At 32.7% G+C, this 20112-nt stretch overlaps 2 protein-coding genes across 2 annotated transcripts in view; one reads left to right on the forward strand and one right to left on the reverse strand.

Annotated features, from left to right (window-relative positions):
* The window catches only part of LOC108903817 (disintegrin and metalloproteinase domain-containing protein 10), a 162618-nt gene that overhangs the window by 18394 nt on the left and 124112 nt on the right, over positions 1–20112 (reverse strand). Inside the window, exon 6 of the mRNA XM_018706119.1 lies at positions 18262–18402. Within this exon, the coding sequence (XP_018561635.1) occupies positions 18262–18402 (141 nt within the window). The remainder of the gene's footprint in view (positions 1–18261; positions 18403–20112) is intronic.
* LOC111691474 lies at positions 1396–18180 on the forward strand. Its single transcript, XM_023454377.1, has 6 exons — positions 1396–1439; positions 1530–1667; positions 1773–1993; positions 7205–7422; positions 12087–12349; positions 17863–18180. The coding sequence occupies exons 2-6, from the start codon at positions 1573–1575 to the stop codon at positions 18095–18097; spliced, it is 1032 nt and encodes a 343-aa protein (XP_023310145.1). The 5' UTR covers positions 1396–1439; positions 1530–1572; the 3' UTR covers positions 18098–18180.

A 20112-nucleotide genomic window follows, 5' to 3' on the forward strand; every position in this document is an offset into this window, starting at 1 on the left:
GTTATGTCAGTCGTGGCGGAAAAAACGTCCCGATTATATTATCTTAGCTACGGGATAAATGGTGGAGGGGAACACTACAAATCGAGCTCCTCATCTGGCGCAGTCGAAGTTCTCTGTAGAATGGGACTTCGGGCCGACTAATGGTCGCTGGAAGTGACTAACTGGAGTGGTCACTTCACCTTTGGAGATATCCGCAGTACGTCGCGCTTGTAGTGGTCGAGGGCAGGGTATGAAAAAGTTATGAAGGGGACCGAGAATTAATAGTATTTTTGTTCTATTGCATTTGTACCGGAAAACTTGGATGTTTCCTGTTAATTTTCGGAAAACTAAAATAACGATAATAATAAAATCTCCCGTTTCACACCATATCTAAGAAGTTCCCGTCAACAAGTAGCGCAACTGCTCTATATAATACAGCCTCGGCTGAAAACGCGCTGCTTCTTTTTGCCTTCTATACGACTCCGCTTCGTTTGAACTCCTGCAGCAGATATGACTGCGGAAATTAAATTTGGTACACAACTCTTGTACTTAATAGAACCCCTTTCGCGGCGCTCCTTCTTGTCTCGTCTTATTCGCTGGATGAAACCCGGCAGGGTTCACTTCCTATCCGAGTCTATTTTCCGAGCTCGGCTAACAAACTAGGATGAAGTGGATGCGCGATATGGTAATGTTATCAGATACACGCTTTTATTTATTCGGTTCGAATGGAAGGTGAATCAAAATCAATTCATGTACCTCTATAAGCGACGTGATTGATTCTAGGAGTCCGCCTCCAATCCATTTAAATACGATCCTCATCAATCACCCAGAGTTAATTCACGGCTGTTAACAGATTTATTTGGTAAATAAAAGCGTATTAAGGGTGACAATGTGTGGGAACTAACACCTTGCCGAACCTAAGCGTTCTTTTTAAATATTCTATTAACGTTACCTCCAGTTCAACACAGGAATCCACGACATCGACATGTTGATGAGGCAGGCCAGTTTCCTTATTATCGTTTTAACGGTACGATTCAATGTAACTAGTTGAAAATAGTAGAAATTTACGCTTAGGTTTTAAGGTGTGGCAGGTGGATTGTTATCCAAGGAATATATGCAAGAAGTTCGCCAACAGGGCGATGTGTGAGAAAATTTACGTTTGGGACAAGGAAAGGCAGTATTTCGTGTCTTTGGCTAACGAAATCGTAAAGGACTTCACTACAGAGGAATATGAGAACATTAAACATAAGAAAATGAGGGTGGTCGTAAGCCATGTAAGAGACAAAACCGTTTGGTCATTTTTTTTACCCAACTGTTTGAATAGTTGTAGCTTTTGTGTTGAAATTTTCAAATTTCATGCTGCAGATGTGGCCGTACGCTTACTACAACACGTCCTCTCGAGAGCTAATAGGGTTCTTAGGAGAAATTTGGAACATCTTGACAGAAAAACTTAAATTCGCGTGAGTAAAAATATATTTCGTATAACCAGTAATTTTTGTTGGAAGATTTTAAAAAGCAATAGACTGAAATTAACGTTTTATTTTTTCCAGTTACGAAGTTATACCTGTTTCTTACGACACAGGTTTGGAACTGATGTCTTCAGGCAAAGCAGACGTCATGTTGGCCGCAGTGGTTTATAAGGAAGGTCTGATGAACGTCTACTATTCCCACCCGTACTTTTACAACTGGTAAGATTATTGAAATAAGCAAGTCTCCTGTTAGACTACCTGATTTTATGCATCTAGAAAATTTCCCCTGTCTAAAGTTTCAATAAATTGATGGCGGCTTTTCAGGTACCATCTCTATCTCAAGTCACCCGAAAACCGGCCTTCCTCCGTTCTGTATTCCACCATTTTCTTCTCGAAGTTGACGTTGTTCTCCCTTTTAGTATTCTGTCTACTCACGATGTCGATCTGGATGACGAGTTGGTATCTGAACTCAACTTTTAAGATAGAACGGCGTTTGTCCATACCCACTTGCTTCTTGGGTGTAATGTCAGGATATATCAATCAAGGTGAGAACTAATTAACTCTATTGAAAAAAATTAGGAAAGATCGAATGGGGGAAACTTTCAAGACGATTTTTAAGCATTTGTTATTGATTTTGACCCGCCCCTTAAAATATTTGCATATTTGCATTGTTCCAAATATGTATCTGTTCATTTCTGCAAAGAAATATAGACGATTGTGCCGGATGAAATCAAATTTCGCCAACCCCTAACGAGCGCGTATATACGAATCGTACGGATCCCCTTTTCCCGTTTGTTATAATGTTTCCAATCGCGTCGTCGACGGGCAACGTTAAATTCCACTCTAATGCGTACTGAATCACCTCCGACGGTCTATTTAACTCATCACAACGCAGATATTTGCTCCCAAATTATGCAGGTCCCAGTAATTATTCTGCAATCGAATTAAATTTCAATTTGCATCCACCAATGGGGCAAAATGGGGCTTTAATTGTCGCGCTGGAATAATAATGAAGGGACCCGTTCGGGTCGACGCAAATGCACTCCGCTATTCCAAATCAAGATATATATGTGTTTGTCACCGGGTGGACCAATTCGGTTTGAGCCTGTTTACTGGCGTTCCCTAAAAAAGCGGAACCTTCGGGTCCCAAATGGAAATACAGTTGTATTAAAATTTTGTTCATCACTGCTTTACTATTATTGCTAAGGGAAGCGGTAGAATATCTCATACGTAAAAATCGAAGACTAACGCCAAGTACACAAGGAATATAAACTCGGCCAAAAATTAAAGGAGCAGTTTTTTAGTGATTTTTAATACAACGCAAAAATTTTGCAATTTCTTTTTCAAAACTGCACATTAGTGTGGCCCAAAAAAAAATAAATATTTTTTTTCGTGTCTTACGAAAATATATCTATTAGTTTATCATGTTTTAAGAGCTTCTTCAAAAAATCAGCTCAAAAAAAATTTTTTTAGAGGTCGCTCAAGATTTTTAAAAATTTCCAAAATCGTCAAAAATTGATTTTTTTAAATTATTTTTCTCGCTATTATATCGTTTTCTAGGTTGAAAAAAAATCTCGATTCTGAAAATTTCAAATCGATATTTTAATTTCTGAAGGTCACTCATAATTATTTTAACTTTCAAAGTAAAAATAAATACGATCAACGAACTAATAATTTTTTTATTGAATTTGATGAACAAAAGAATAAAAATAAATCACGACACTTAAAAAATTTCTCGAGGCAAAAATTACTACCGCACTGAATATCAAATATTTATAATTTTTTTAATTTTGTTACATTTTAGTGTCTCGTGATTTATATTCTTTTGTTTCTCAAATTCAATAAAAAAAAATTATTAATTTGTTGATATTTATTTTTAGTCGGAATTAAAATATCGATTTGAAATTTTCAGAATCGAGATTTTTTTCAACCTAGAAAATGATAGTTACGCACGACGCCGCGTAGCAGCGAGTGCGTAATGCTATGAGTGCGTAATTGCATTACATCACGTATTACGTACTATACTTTACCTATGACCACTACTTTAAATACTTAAAAACATACCTAGTAACAGCCTAGCAACGGTCAATACAAACAGTATTGTATTGGTCGTTGCTAGGCAGTTACTAGGAAAACTGCGTTTTTTTTACCGCCGTAATAGGAATCTTACATTGACAGTGTGTTTTTAAGTAGTTACAGTAGTGGTCGTAGGTAAAATTACTTTTTCAGTACTTTTTCAGTTTTAAATCATCAGTTTTATAAAAAATTGACGGTCATTATGCATTAATAATTAATGATCAAGATGAAACAATTTTTTTTGCGTTACTTTTCTTATAATTTCGCATTAAATACTCATCAAATATCGAAAAAAAAAATTAAAAATTTGAAAAAAAAATAAAAATTTTTAATTTTTTTAAATTCAAATTTTTTTTCTCGACATTTGAAATATTCAATGTAAAATTCTAAAAATGAGAATGCAAAATATTTTTAAATAATTTTGAAATATTAATTTTTTTTTCAAAATTAATTTTTTTTCAAAATTAATTTTTTTTTTCCACATTTGGTGAGTGAAATAGTGAGAAAAATATTCCAAAAAAATTTGTTTCATCTTAATCATGAATTAAAAATTAATTAAATTAGGAGCAATAAAACCGCTCTTTCAATTTTTTATAAAATTTTGACGATTCAAGACTAGAAAAACGGTTTGACCGATCGAGTTCAACATTTACAAGCCTCATGGGCATGTATTGAACTAAAAAAAAAACCTACAAACATTTATACTTTTCGTAATATTTGTTAAGTATTCGTTGATTTTACAAAAGGTTTCTAAAATCCACCTGTTCGCTGTACGATCATTAGTTCATGAAATATCGATGATCAAAAAAAGGTGACTCAATGAGGCATAATGGTACAGAAAATAAAAAAAAAACAAATTGAAGCTGATGAATCAGACTAAATGACCCTGACATTCATTAAGCTAGAAAAAAACTTTCTGAGACCATGTGCAGGTATGGAAAAAAAATTCTAAAATTTGTGCCTTGCATTATTCTTTTGATTGCCCCTCTTCTGAAGTAGAGGATGGTATGTGAGAAGCCAAGAAATTTATACGGACTACGCGGCAACCAACCCGGAAATTGTTTAACCATTAACACAAACGTTGATTAGAAGTTACACAGAGCACGCCCCTCGCCCCGCGCTTGCGGGTCGGACTAATACGACCGAGACGCCTCCGAAATTACCAGGTTTATTGACTGAGAANATTTTGCCTCGAGAAATTTTTTAAGTTTTTCGTGATTTATTTCTATTTTGTTCATCAAATTCAATAAAAAAATTATTAGTTCGTTTATATTTATTTTTAATCGAAATTAAAATATCGATTTGAAATTTTCAGAATCGAGATTTTTTTTCAACCTAGAAAGATAAAATAACGAGAAAAAAAATTAAAAAAAAAGATTTTGGAAATTTTTAAAAATCTTGAGCGACCACTAAAAAAATTTTTTTTGAGCTGATTTTTTGAGGGGCTCTTAAAACATGATAAACTAACATATTTTCACAAGACAAGACTAAAAAACATTCGCTTTTTTTTGCGTTCCTTTTCTTACAATTTCAAGTTAAATACTCATCAAATATCGAAAAAAAAAAATTTTAACAAAAAAATTTTTCAATTTTTTATATTCAAATTTTTAACTCGACATTTGAAATATTCAATGTAAAATTCTACAAATGAGAAAGCAAATCATTTTTAAAACATTTGGAATTTTTTTTTCAAAATTATTTTTTTTTCCACATTTGATCTAACGAGAAATTGTGAGAAAAATAGCCCAAAAAAATTTGTCTCATCTTAATCATTAATTAAAAATTAATTAAATTAGGAGCAATAAAACTGCTCCTTTAATTTTTTTAAAACTTTGACGATTCAGGAATGGAAAAACTGTGCGATTGATCGATTTCAACATTTACAAGCCTCATAGGCATGTAGTGAGCTAAAAAAAATCTACAAACATTGATACTTTTCGCAATATTTGCTAAGTATTCGTTGATTTTCCAAAACAGCAGAAAAAGTAATTTTTTGCACTTTTTCAAATTAATGCTGAGTATAAACATTTTTTTTTCTCGAACATACCAAAATGCCCTTGAAGAGGATTGATTCAGGTTTCTAAAACCCACCTGTTCGCTGTACGATCATGAAATATCGATGATCAAAAAAAAAGGTGACTCAATGAGGAATAATGGTACAGAAAATAAAAAAAAAAACAAATTGAAGCTGATGAATCAGACTAAATGACCCTGGCATTCATTAAGCTAGAAAAAAACTTTCTGAGACCATGTGCAGGTATGGAAAAAAAATTCTAAAATTTGTGCCTTGCATTATTCTTTTGATTGCCCCTCTTCCGAAGTAGAGGATGGTATGTGAGAAGCCAAGAAATTTATACGGACTACGCGGCAACCAACCCGGAAATTGTTTAACCATTAACACAAACGTTGATTAGAAGTTACACAGAGCACGCCCCTCGCCCCGCGCTTGCGGGTCGGACTAATACGACCGAGACGCCTCCGAAATTACCAGGTTTATTGACTGAGAATATGCAATCATAATATTTGCATGTTCCTAGGCAATTCCGGGAAGGTCCCTCAAGTGTAATAATTCCTATATGGAGCAACTGTAATCAGAAACTAATTGCAGATGCAGATGTCGCTGAAATGTTTTGATGTCCTTGCACTTTAAGCACTAATTGCAAGAAGAACTTGCCACGACGACTATAAAATAATCACAGTCGTTAGATTCGGTTTGATTAAAACTTATCTGTATGGCACGGTCAAAATGTCCGAGTGCCCTTAATAAAATTAAGATTACGAAACATTTTACGGCAATTTTAATGCCGCCGCTTCGATGGCTAATAAGGGAACGGATCGCCGGTTTTATTGGCCATTTTATCAAGCGAACTTTGAACCGGTGCACGGCGATGGACGAGGGCTCGGATCGCCTCCATAATTCAAACCGGCAAAGGTGAAACCATTGCAGGAAATCGAGCCTCTGACCCCCTCCTGTTAAAAACTGGCGAAGAGTTTCAAGAAAAATCGTAGTAGAGGTGTTCAACGCAATATTATTTTATTATTTAATTTCGGACGGTCGGAGACAGATTTTAACTCTTCCGAGTAAAGCCCGGACTAATTTACGATGCGTTTGTTCCGTCATCGTCCCCAAATAGCCCGAATATTGATAAAGCACCGCCGTAAGTGTCCGTAATAATTCCCGTCTGTCTCCTAATGGTCTTGGCTTCAGGGAAGTTGAGGTCGGCTGGTGCGTCAAACCGCAAGCAAGGGTATATCCTTGCCCTTCGCCTTACCTCCTCCGGACGTTAATTCTGGATTTGGGAGCGGCTCAGCCCGACCGCACGTCAACTTTCTTTAATACGGTTAATACGGCGGTTTCACGAAATGGTCGCTCCTGGTGCTTCAGGAATAAGTTTACGGCGCTGTAGTTTCTCAAATTAATACGTAAATAATCCCCATGGATAAAAATATACACTGTCTATATCTGTAACTATAGACAGCGGTAATTTTACGGTAAAATTGCGACTTGTTACAGTAAAATACATCGTTTTGGTTAAATAATTTTACAGTAAGATTACAGTACGCATTAATCCATATTGAAACACACAAATATCCTTAAACGACGCCGCCCCGCTCGTGTCCCCAATAAGTTAAACTCTGCGACTCCACCGGCCCTTTTCAACGAAATTTACGACTTGCAGGTTTCGACCTAAAGCTGAGGACCTACTCCGGCCGTCTGCAAGCGACGACGGCCCTGATGTTCGGCCTGATGCTGTACTACGCCATGAACGCTGCGCTGGTGGCCAAGATAGCAGCGTTCGAGGCGTACTACCCGTTCGAGTCGCTACCCGACATCGTCAACAGGAAGACCCTCTCGCTGTGCCTGCGGACCAGCAGCTTCGTTTACAACAATTTCACGGTAGGTGCATGAAAAAGCGCTCAGTGGGATAAATTATGAGGGCTAAAAAGTTGTAGTCTGTCCGGGATATGTAACTTTGTGAAGGGGTTGCTTTGGCGTGTTTTATATGCGGTAACGTCAAGTTTTTTGGGTGCGTGTACTTGAAGAAGTACAAGCAAAGTCTCAAGAAAGATCCGAAAGCATTTAACCACCTAAATATATGGTGAAAAAGTTGTGTTTTTTATACCTAACAATATGTCGTTTAGAAAGTTTTTAAATTTGGAGTAGATCCGGAGATATCCGGAAAAACCCGCAATTTTGCAAAATCGTTTTATTTTTTCTGGATTTACTTGAAAATGAATTTTAAAATAAATTGCAAATTTACATTGCCACTTTTTTCGCTCTATTCAATGACGTCAACATTTTTGCAATCCGACGTTTCGTCTTCGAGAGGCCATCATCAGGTGAATATTTTAAAATACGTCGCTGCTATTTTTATGACAAAATCTAAAGTCACTTTTAATTCTGAATTAGAGGATATTACTATAGTAATCGCTTAACTCTTTGTGTCGCAAAATGTTCGATCAGTTTTTGTACCTAGTAGCACACAATTTAGTGAAGGGATTGTTGCTCAAACCTGCACACAACAGAAAATATAACTTAAATTAATTACATTTGCATTTCTAACCGATGCCGCCATCTATACTTCTTTTTTACAACACGATACAGTGATCTACCAAGTGGTATACCGATAATACCTCCGTGACAAGTGCAAAAATTTTTTGAATAAATGGTACAAGCAGAGCACCACTATGCCAATAGTGCAAAATATAAGGTGGTGCAATAACTGTACCAGAGAGACGGAAAGAGTTAAAAAGGTTTTTAACTTGTTTTAGCTATCATTTAAAATTTTTCCTGATTACGGCACTGAACGCTTTCAAAATATCTATTAGAGGAAGTCATAACAGTATAAAAGTCAATACAGCACAAAATATGCAACAATTTTTTTAATCAATAATTTAAAAAAGTTATATATACCATATAAGAAAAATAATACGAATTTATGAAATGTTTTATTATTTCTAATTAGTATTGCTAATAGTTGGATATTTTGTTCGGTATTGACTTTTATACTGTTATGACTTCATTCAATAAATATTTTGAAAGCGTTCAGAGCCGTACTCAGGAAAAAATTTAAAAGATAACTAAAACAAGCTAAAAACCTTTTTCGCAATAGTAATATCGTCTAATTCAGAATTAAAATTTACTTTAGATTTTGTCATAAAAAAAGCAGCGACGTATTTAAAAAAAAATAACCTGATGATGGCCCCTCGAAGACGAAACGTCGGATTGCAAAAAATGTTGACGCCATTGAATAGAGCGAAAAAGTGGCAATGTAAATATGCAATTTATTTTAAAATTCGTTTTTAAATAAAGCCAAAAAGAAATTAAACGATTTTGCAAAATTTCGGTTTTTTCCGGATATCTCCGGAACTACCCAGAATTTTAAAACATTCTAAATGGCATATTGTTAGGTATAAAAAACGCAACTTTCTTCTAATTTGAGACACCCCGTATCTCTTAGCGTTGCTATCCCATCCTTATCTTGGGTATACAGGGTGTTGCAAAACGTTGTTCAAAAATTCCTAGAGCAGATTCTACATCCAAAAATACGAAAAAATTCCTATAAACGTAGGTCCGCACATGCTTCGTTTTCGAAATAGTGTCAAAATAAATATGTTTTTTTATTAATGTAAACTTTCTTTTCAGAGAAATAGATGTTTTATAATTTTTAATAAAAAAGTTTTAACTATTTCAATTTTTTAATCCTCAATTTTTACAATTTAACACGAAAACAATTTTTTTTCCGTCATTCGATTGATTTTTTAAAATAATGAAAAATTGCTTTCGAAATTTTGTTTTACAACAAAGATTTTAAAATCACGTTAACTTTGTGAAATTGTTATAACTTTTTTTATTAAAAATTAAAAAACATCTATTTCTCTGAAAAGATAGTTTACATTTTTTAGAGTAGATTGAAAAAAAAAAAAATTATAAAATTCACAAATTTTTCTGCTTGTTATAATTTTTTAAATTTCTAAAATCATCCCTTAACTTCTAGTGACCCTAACTGTTAATTTTTTTCCTAGCTTTTACCCCTTTCAAGTTATCTTAAAAAACCCTTTTTTCACCTCTAGCCGGGGGTTGAAAAAAAAATTACTGTCATTTATTGTTATTATACATATACCTGAAACTAACTTATATAAAAAATTCAGGCAAGTTGACCTAAATTAGGGAATTTGGGGCGTTAACTCTTACAGGATTATTAATTTTTGAACTGTGTATATATATTTTTAAAAATCGAGTAACATTCAAAATGAATAGGGACATTCACTCAATTAATACGCGTCAAAATGGTGACTTCCGGATGCCCCTATCCCTATATAAATTTAAAATATCGCGAAATTGTCCTAACTATCTTGGTTTGAAGCTTTTCAATCACCTGCCAGAAGAACTAAAGCGAATCCAGTTTTTTTAAAGTTTTAAATGTAAAATTAAAGTTATTTTTAGTGGACAGGTGTATTTATTCTGTAGATGAATTTCTGTCGTCTTAGGTTAAGTAACATTGACTATTCCTATATATGTGTACACATGTCTTAAAGGAAAATAAATGCATTATTATTATTATATTGCTACAAGGGCTTAAGACTTTATTGTTAGTATTCTCTTTAGAACGTATCTCCCTTTATAGATAGTTCTATCAAACCTGATATCATTACTGAGGAAGAGTTGTATTTAAATATGTAAACTATACATTTTTTTTCTGAAGGAACAAAAGTAAAGATCGAATGTTATGTGAATAACGTCTGTAGATATTCAAATTCTGTCAGATAGGAACAGGACTAGTTTGTACCTTTGGGAATTTTTATTCGCACTTTAACAAAAAATTTTTGATAGCAATGGATAAATTAAGAAATATTGTTCAGCATTTTAGAATTTAGAATTAGAAACAATATCTCTTCACTGTACCAGTTATAAGTTTTCTTCAGGGTTTAAGACAACCGATAATACTTCAAAAATAAGAAGAAAAAGCATATTTTTACTACGCATGTTTATCTTACGTTTTCTGAATTTTGCACGCCTGTGGAACATACAGAAAATGGCTTACAGTACTATAAACATAATCACATCCTGCAAAATGCTTTTAGGAAACTAATAACAATGAATTAATCACATTTATTGAGTATCTTTACAAATTTGCTGGACAAAACAGGAAAGGTACATTTTCTGATGTTTACATGTTCTTCGTGATCTTTCAATACGAACGGTTAAACAAGAAGAATAACAAGAATTCTAGGACCAAAAATAAAATTACAATAAGAATTTAGAACGCTCAGGAATCATGAAATATGAAATTCAATGGATGGAGACATTACGAGATACATTACAATACAAAGGCTGATATGGTTAAGTTAGGTTAGGTTAGACACACATGAACTAATATAAAACATAATAGATTCGGAACCTATAGAGAATTCACTAAGGGAAAGACCAAAAACTACCATCTAGATCAGGTAACCAAATATACATATACGAAAAGTGAGATGAACTAGAGGGACAATATTAAGGAGATGAAGAATTGGAATTAGCCTAAATCGGCCATTTTGAGTCCAGGAATCTGTGATTCTCCGATGCATATTTATGTATATAATACACAAGCAATAATAACTGTTTGCAATATTTACATCCGATATTTCCTAATACAAATGATGATTTTCCATGAAAAATAAACTGAAACTAATCTGAAATANTTAATTTTCCACTACTTCTATATTTTTCACACTACACTGATCGTCTTACTTTTCACTCCGCGCTGTTCTCACTTCAACTGCCTATCTTCGACTATCTAGGCTTCCTTCCAGAATTCCCTACCTAAGCGTTTGTTTTTGTGCTTCCTTCTACAGACCGTTAATATTACTTTTTCATTATTATACAACACTCATGTAACAGGTGACGTCGAAGTTGATAAGATAAGTACGGTTTTGCACATTATTTTTATTATTATTTAATTGCGATTTAAAGGCCCATTTAATTGGACTAATTTATGTTACACCGTTCGATTTCTTTTAAGGTTATTTATATTATTGCATAATTTAAGTTCGTTTTAATTATTGCGAAAGTTTTTTTCTCTGGTGATGGATATTTTTTTTACCTGTTAAATAAAAAATTAACCAACGAAATCTTTGTGTCAAAAAGATCATTTAAAGGTTATTTTTTTTTAACTATTCAAAGTGGCACCCTGTATACTCCTCTCCATTTCAGATTTCACAAAAAACCTTACCAAGATTACCTACGTGTGTGTGTGTGTGCGCGCTCGAAACTTTCGATATTAATTAATACGACCTGTACGACCCCGGGGCGTAACTTTACATAAAATTAATTTAATAAGCTACTCCTAAGGTTGGATTTAATTAAATTTGTTAAGAACGGAACTATTCACCGCATAATTATCAGTAGCATTAAACCTTAAGGGGTAATTAATTAGCTACACGTCTAGGGTAGCACATATTTTTTTACCAAGAGTTCAAACTTGAGCGGTCGTGTTTATAAAGAGGAAAAGCAAACCTCCGACGTTAATAAATAGGCGTACGCGGCGATGCTAAAGTTAATATTTTTGTTTACAGGACGGTAACAGGAATATCCTGCCCCAGTGGCAAAGGATCGCGAACAACGAGCGCTGCTTGGACATCGAAATACCGCTGAACATCCCCAAAATTATTTGTAACGACAACGTGGTGGTCCTGGAGAGCAAAGTGGTCATGGGCTCCTTGTCGATGATGGCCAAGTATTCTTGCACGATCGAGGCTTTCGGCGAGAAGTATTTCATAAGTGGGAATTCATTCCTGATGTCGAAGGCGCTTAGAGAAAAAAGGATCATTGACAAATAGTTAGTGCTTTGCTTTCTTTGTGTAACTCCGTTCGAGCCAAGTATATCGTTTGGTATTCTCGATGAGCTTTCTCTTATAAATTGGCCGAATGTACGAGATGGGAAATGTTACTGCAATATATTTATCAATTAAATTGTACATCTTGCGCTTGGCCGACCCGACCGGCGGGGATTTTATAGTTTGCAGCATTTATCTGTAGGGAATACTAATACTCCAGTCGAATCAGACTTAACTGAAGGTAAAAAAATTATTAGTAGACATTTTATTGCAATTCATGACGGGGAAGGGTATGTGTAGAATGATAATATCAAAAAGGTACTCGGAAGAAGTGACGCTATATGCCAACCAATAGAGTGAAAAAAGAGGCTGTTTTTACACTTAAATATTACATCAAATTTCATGTATTACTTTTAGAAAAATACTTAGTAAATGAAAACCCAAGTGATTCCCCAGCAAAGTCGTGAACGATTTTTTACAATAATACTGCAGAAAAAATTTTGCATAATTGCATTATAAACAAATTAGGGTCTTTTTTGCACAGCTTGGGGATTTATTAGAAATATGGTCCAGTTATTCAGGGTTTTTACCTCCGAATTCTTTATAACTGAACCGATTGACGTGAAATTTTGACTGAATGAGGGGAATGCCTCAAGGAACAAAACTTATATAGTGCCGAAGTGTGCATTTGCCCTGGGGGTGGAAATTTTTACGCCTAAAATAACCACATGAATCGATAGAGGAGTCAATTTTAAGTAACAATTGTTATATAAAGTTTTTTGGATAATCCAATACTTTCCGAGTAATTCGTCATTGAAAATGTTGATTTTTTTACTGAAAAAGTGCTTGTTTTCAGACAGTTTTTTGCAAATAACTCTGAAACCATTGGATTTAACGATAAAGTTGTAGTGAACAAAAAGAAAGGTAATAAAAAACAAATCTAATGGCAATATTTTGTTTTTCTCTAATTGCAATATAAACCGACTTATGGATTTTTAAACATTATTATATGTTATAGCTAAAAACTAAATTGGAACCGGTTAACGTTAAATAACGCCAAAACCATAAATATTAGGAAAAAAACTGTTTGAACCTTTTTTAAAGTACTTTGAAAAACCTTTAAAATGTGCTATTTTAAAACTCTTTAGAATCAAAATTAACGGAAATATGATCGAAATAACATGATAGTCTCATTTTTTTAAAGAAAAAATTACTAAACAAATCAGTGCCTTTGGTGACAGAATTAAAAGCAATCCATTTACAGATTTCTTCATTTATGTTCTAAGAATATGTTCTGGGTCTTTGGCTGACTTACAAAGCATGATTTCGAAAAAAAAACTTAATTTTTGAATATGTTAATTATTCAAATTTTAAAAAAAAATCGATTTTTACGTTGTAACTTAAAAATTAAAGGGTGTACGAAAAAATACAAGAGTAAAAAAATTTAGCTTTATTTTTGCTGATGATTTTGCTTATTTTTATTATTCCTCTAAAATTAATATTAATCGAGATATCGCCATTTTAAGTTATCATATGAATGAGAGAACCACCCTCTTCGAGCCCTTTAAACCCTTCAAACTTAAAAATGAAGGGCTTAAAAAAGATCAACTCAACAATTCACGTAGCCCTTACAATTCCCTGCAAAATGAGCCTTTGTGCGATTAAAAATCTTATAGGTGATAATTTTAAGAAAATACATATAAATATATAAATAAATGTAAAGGGTAATTTTTAAGGGTTGAAAAGTTGCAATCGATTCAAAATTATTTTATCAGAAGGGAATAAATGTTGATTTAACACGAGTACACATTTAAAATGTTTCTACTCTTTCAATAAAATTTTTTCATTTTATTTTCGAAAGAAGGGGTATTTTTCAAGGGTTGAAAAGTTGCAATCGATAAAAAAAATTTTTTAATCAAGAAATCAATTTCAATTTGATAAGAATGCATGATTAAAACGTTTCAAGTTGAAAAAAAATTTTTTATATTATTTTCATTCAAAGGGGTGGTTTTTAAAGGTTTTTCCGGGTTGAAAATTTGGGATACTTTACGTTTCATGTTAGATAGCACATGAAATTACTCATACTGCATAAATAAAAAAGATTTGGTTACATAAAATGCTTAAATTTGTATTTTTTCTTTTTTTTCCAATAAGGGGTGGTTTTCACTCCTTAAGAACAAAAAGCACACCTAGCGCATATATAAGTTTTGAAGTGGGTGGGTAAGATGAGCCTAATTCTAAATTTTGAGAAAAATCGATGCAGTTATAAAAAATTCGGAGGTATTACTATATTTTCAGTTACAGTAACTGGGCTAATTAATTTCTATCGAAACGACGTGTAAATCCACAACACCGCGATTGGTTGTTCCTTGAACCACTATTACTGAAAAACTAATGTGACGTTAAGTTGACATATCTGTCTGAAAATTTAAAATTGTCCGTGATCGACATTTCCTCTTCAATATTCCAAAATGCATAGGTATATTTCGACATATCCGCCCTAGTCTATAAGAGGAAATAAGAAAATGTAGTTATTTTATTGTTTTACATTATATGGTTAATAGGAAAGGATGTTAAACAATATTTGATGGCCAATTGTTTTAATTTTTACATAAAGAAAAAATATTATAATCCATGGTTATTATTTTTTTATCTGAAGATGGGAAAAAATAATCCCGAAACGGTCGTAATAAAAAAAATTTTATAAAAAAAAATTGTTTTACAACAAATTATTTAATTGTGACCTGTTCCCCCAGTAAATTAATTATTATTTTGGAAGTTCAACAAATATTGATTGTTTTTTTTCTCAAAAGCCACAGATGTAAAAAATTACTCTTACGCAGAATTTTTTTGTAAGCAGTTTTAAGTAAAAACAAAGGCAGACCTGGTAAAATTTATTCTTGGAAATGTTTGCGGAAAACGTTCAGTGTCGATTTTCTAGTCGCATCAAGGGCATCACGGAGATAGGTATAAATTGTAATCAATAACACAATATTATTAAATTTTACTACAATAAATTTCAGGTCACTATTGAAATAAAATAATTATAATTTAAAAACATTAAACAATTAAGTATTTATCATAAAATTAAAAATTGTATATCACAACCAAATATACTTAAATTGCCAACTACTAATATTACGTTCATTGTTAAAATAATTTACGACACAAAAAAGCTAGATATCTTAAAATATTACACATATAAGCCATATCATGGAAACATTGTAACGGAGGCCGCGTTGGCTTAGCGGCTTGCGCGTTGGCCTACTAATACAGAGGTTCTGGGTTCGATCCCTGGTACAGGTATGGTTTTTTTTCAATTAATATTAATTTCAAATGCAACTTTTCATCGTTAACTATTATCATATTTCGGCATCAATCTGCTCACGAAGTAAATAATTCCTCACAGCGCCAGCGTTGCCAAAAATAATTCCTCGTTGTCAAATTTCTGTTGATTAGGCCGTTAGATTTCCTTGTTCTATTTCGTCAGAAATATTGTTAAAATCGTGAAATATAAAATACAGCTGATAAATTAAAGAAAATTCAATAGAACTAAAATACGGTGTTATTTGCGTAATTAAAGTAAAATTAAAGGTGAGGCTCTCTGGTAGTCCAATTAAATGGGCTTTTAAATCGCAATTTTGGTCAACTTGCCTGAATTTTTTGTATAAGTGAGTTTGAGGTAATGTAGTAACAATAAATAAGTAATTATTTTTCAACTCCCAAGCAGGGGTGACAAAATAATAAATGAAGTGTTATTTCAAGATAACTTAAAAGGGGTAAGGCCTAGATAAAAAAATCTTACAAAAGTTGAAGAGTATAAAATTTTACATAAATATTAGTTTTTTCTACTATTAAAATTAACAGAGTAAGGAGGCTAGAATTTATATTATATGAGAAATTTTAAATCATAAGCAGACATTTTTTTCCAATTTAAAATTTATAAACTTTCTTTTCAGATAAATAGACATTTTTTTTTTAATTAAAATGTTTAACGATTTTAATTTTATCTAAATATCTCGCGTACGCGTAATGATAACAATTATTGATTATATTCAATATAGCTTTCTGCACAATATGATGGACTGCCAGTAATTTTTTTTAATACGTTTTTCCCGTTCTCGATCTGAGAAAGGAATCGAGAGTTGGAAAGTTACTGCCGTACATGATTTCGAAAAAAAACTTAATTTTTGAAAATGTTAATTATTCAAAGTTTTGAAAAAAAATCGATTTTTACGCTGTAACTTCAAAATTAAAAGGTGTACGAAAAAATACAAGAGTAAAAAAATTTAGCATCATTTTTGCTGTATTTATTATTCCTCCAAAATTAATATTAATCGAGATATCGCCATCTTAAGTTATCATAAGAATGAGAGAACCACCCTTTTCGAGCCCTTTAAACCTTTCAAACTTAAAAATGAAGGGCTTAAAAAGATCAACTCAACAGTTCACGTAGCCCTTACAATTCCCTGCAAAATGAGCCTTTGTGCCTACACATGTAGGTATAGGTGATAATTTTAAGAAAATACATATAAATATATAAATAAATGTAAGGGGTAATTTTTAAGGGTTGAAAAGTTGCATTCAAAATTATTTTATAAGAAGGGAATAAATGTTTATTTAATACGAATGCACATTTAGAATGTTTCTAGTCTTTCAATAAAATTTTTTCATTTTATTTTCGAAAGAAGGGGTATTTTTCAAGGGTTGAAAAGTTGCAAATTTTCAACGATAAAAAAAATTTTTTAATCAAGAAATCAATTTCAATTTGATAAAAATGCATGATTAAAACGTTTCAAGTTGAAAAAAAAAATTTTATATTATTTTCATTGAAAGGGGTGGTTTTTAAAGATTTTTCCGGGTTGAAAATTTGGGATACATTACGTTTCATGTTAGACAGCACATGAAATTACTCATACTGCATAAATAAAAAAGATTTGGTTACATAAAATGCTTAAATTTGTATTTTTTCTTTTTTTTCCAATAAGGGGTGGTTTTCACCCCTTAAGAACAAAAAGCACACCTAGCGCATATATAAGTTTTGAAGTGGGGGGTGAGATGAGCCTAATTCTAAATTTTGAGAAAAATCGATGCAGTTATAAAAAATTCGGAGGTATTACCATATTTTCAGCTACAGTAACTGTGCTATTAAGTAGCCGCTTACAACTAACAAAGTGGGACGCGCAAAACATCGTAATAAATAAATTGTCCCAGGGTCAGGCAAAAGCCGCTCGGGAATTCGCTCTTTTTGTATTAAATAGAGTTTATTATTTATTTATTATTTATTTTACAGTAATTAAAAAAAAGAGAAAACACCTACGCCTCTGTTCCCGAGATAGTTGTTTTTATTTCATAACGTTGATTGTTAATTAACTATTGGACGTATCGGATGGGGATTTTAGAGATAATTAAAGAAAGAAATTAAAGAAAAGGTGAAACGCGCGAATTTTTAACTTGAATGCTTCCAAATAACGCAGTAGTTTTCGGATAAGGCGCTAATTTATTTTCATTTCAGTGTCATATTCATGAGAAGTATGGGAGTTATCAAGAGACTAGAAAACAAGTGGATCAAAGGAGACCAAACTGTGACCACAAAGACGTCGACCCCACAAGTCACTTTAGGACACACTAAACATGTTTTTATTTTCTACGCCATCGCCATACTCGTCAGTCTCATCATCTTGGGGCTCGAGATACTCCACGACAAGTATGTGAATGCCGATATAAAAGTTATAGATTATCGCAACTAAAGTTACTGTATTGCAAATGTGAAATTAATCCACCGCACTTTGCTCCAATGCAACTTTTTTCTCTGTACGAGTGTTACAAAGTGTTTCATCACGTCGGATTAAATTATTTCAAATCATCTCGTATATTTTTCATTATAATTAGCAACGTGGCAAACGCGACTCACCTGAAAAGAGCTCTAGGAACTTTTCCACGCCGTAATTGTTGGGGAACCTGTACAGGGGATCTTTCAAGGCGTCCATCGTGTGCACCTTTATCCTCTTCACCATGAAGGTGATGTTGTCGTTCTTACCGTCCTGGTTAAAATCTGGAAAAAAACATAAAGTTCTTGGCAAAACGAAGAGCTACGAACTAAGGATTGGGCGTGAAACAAAGTTTCTAAAGAACCATAGAAGATTTAGACTGATTTAAAACTTGATAATTTGATAAAAATTAACCACTGGTGTCAAAATTAGGAAGGATCTGATGGATTTCAACTGTTAAAAAAAGTTATTTGACATTAAAGAGAATTTTGTTTGAAATCTACTAGCTATTCAACCTAATTGCATTTGGAGAAAATAAAATTGTTACCTAGACCAGGAGTCGGCAAGTAATTTTAGATGGGGTCCGGATACTTTTAAAAATTTTTAACGAGGTCCAGAAAAAAAATTCATATTGCAAATTTTCATTTGAACTCAAATTTAATCTGCATACTAACCATTAAGAACTCAAAACACTCACACAATTGTAAAATACTAGAAAAAATGATAAGGTTGGCACTCAAACGTAAAAAAAACATTTTTTAAATAATTTATTTGAGTAATTTATACTTTCAAAAAATTTTTGGCGGTCCAGTATTTTACCTTCCGCGGTCCGGACCTGGACCGCGGTCCGCCAGTTGCCGACCCTTGACCTAGACTTTTATAAGTGGAAATAGTAAAAGGGCTTATAATAAACCTAAAAAAAAATAAATGCGTGAGCAGGGGCGGCGGAGGCTTGATTTGGGGGGTGAAAAGTTATGAAAAATTGTATCATTGGGAGTTCTGGCGAAAGTTGACATCAAACAAAAAAGTATCCAATACAAAAGTTGTAGATCACGCAAATATCTATAACTTTTGTAGACGTCACTTTTTAATATAACTTCAAAATTTCCGAGAAAAATGCGAAAAACAGTTTTTTTTCTGATGTTTTGTTTTTATTTCTCATTTCCGCAAAAATAATTTAATTTTGACGAAACTTGGTGAAGGTATACCTTTCTATGTATTAAATAACCTTAAATTTTTTTAGATCAAAAAATTAAAAAGTTTCCGAGATATTCATTTTTTTCGACCTGCAACACTTTTTTTTCAAACTAAAATTCTACTTAAAAGAATCATCGTACAGAGTTCTGGCGGTAATCATTTTTTTCGTTTTAACATATACATTTTGGTGAAATAAAAAAATCTGTAACAACAGTTCAAAAACAAATATTACTGAAAAATTCAATGCTGCAAGTTATTTTTTACTTTTTTGCATTTTTAAGCATGTTTTTGAACTGCGATTACAATTTTTTTTATTTCACCAAAAAGTATGTCAAAACGAAAAAAATTATTACCGGCAGAACTCTGTACGATGATTCTTTTAAGTAGAATTTTAGTTTGAAAAAAAAAAGTGTTTCAGGTCGAAAAAAATGAATATCTCAGAAACTTCTTGATTTTTTTATCTAAAAAAATTTGAGGGTATTTAAGACAGAGAAAGGTCTACTTTCACCACGTTTCGTCAAAATTAAATTATTTTTGCGGAAATGAGAAATAAAAAACGAAAAATCAGAAAAAGACCTGTTTTTCGCATTTTTCTCGTAAATTTTGAGGTTATGTTAAGAAATTACTTCTACAAAAGTTGTTGATTTTTGCACGATCTACAACTTTAGTATTGGATACTTTTTTGTTTGACGTCAACTTTCGCCAGAAATCCCAATGATACAATTTTTCATCACTTTTAAACCCCCCAAATCAAGCCTCCGCCGCCACTGCTCACGCATTTATATATATTTTTTTCA

This window comes from Anoplophora glabripennis, unplaced genomic scaffold, assembly GCF_000390285.2.
Source record: "Anoplophora glabripennis isolate ALB-LARVAE unplaced genomic scaffold, Agla_2.0 scaffold134, whole genome shotgun sequence".
Taxonomy (NCBI): domain Eukaryota; kingdom Metazoa; phylum Arthropoda; class Insecta; order Coleoptera; family Cerambycidae; genus Anoplophora; species Anoplophora glabripennis.

Coding starts and splice junctions, on each gene's coding strand:
- LOC111691474 (XM_023454377.1), top strand. CDS start 1,573: ATGTCTTCAGGCAAAGCAGACGTCATGTTGGCCGCAGTGGTTTATAAG. Junction 1,668..1,772: donor CACCCGTACTTTTACAACTG/GTAAGATTATTG, acceptor GCGGCTTTTCAG/GTACCATCTCTATCTCAAGT. Junction 12,350..17,862: donor AAAAGGATCATTGACAAATA/GTTAGTGCTTTG, acceptor TTTTCATTTCAG/TGTCATATTCATGAGAAGTA.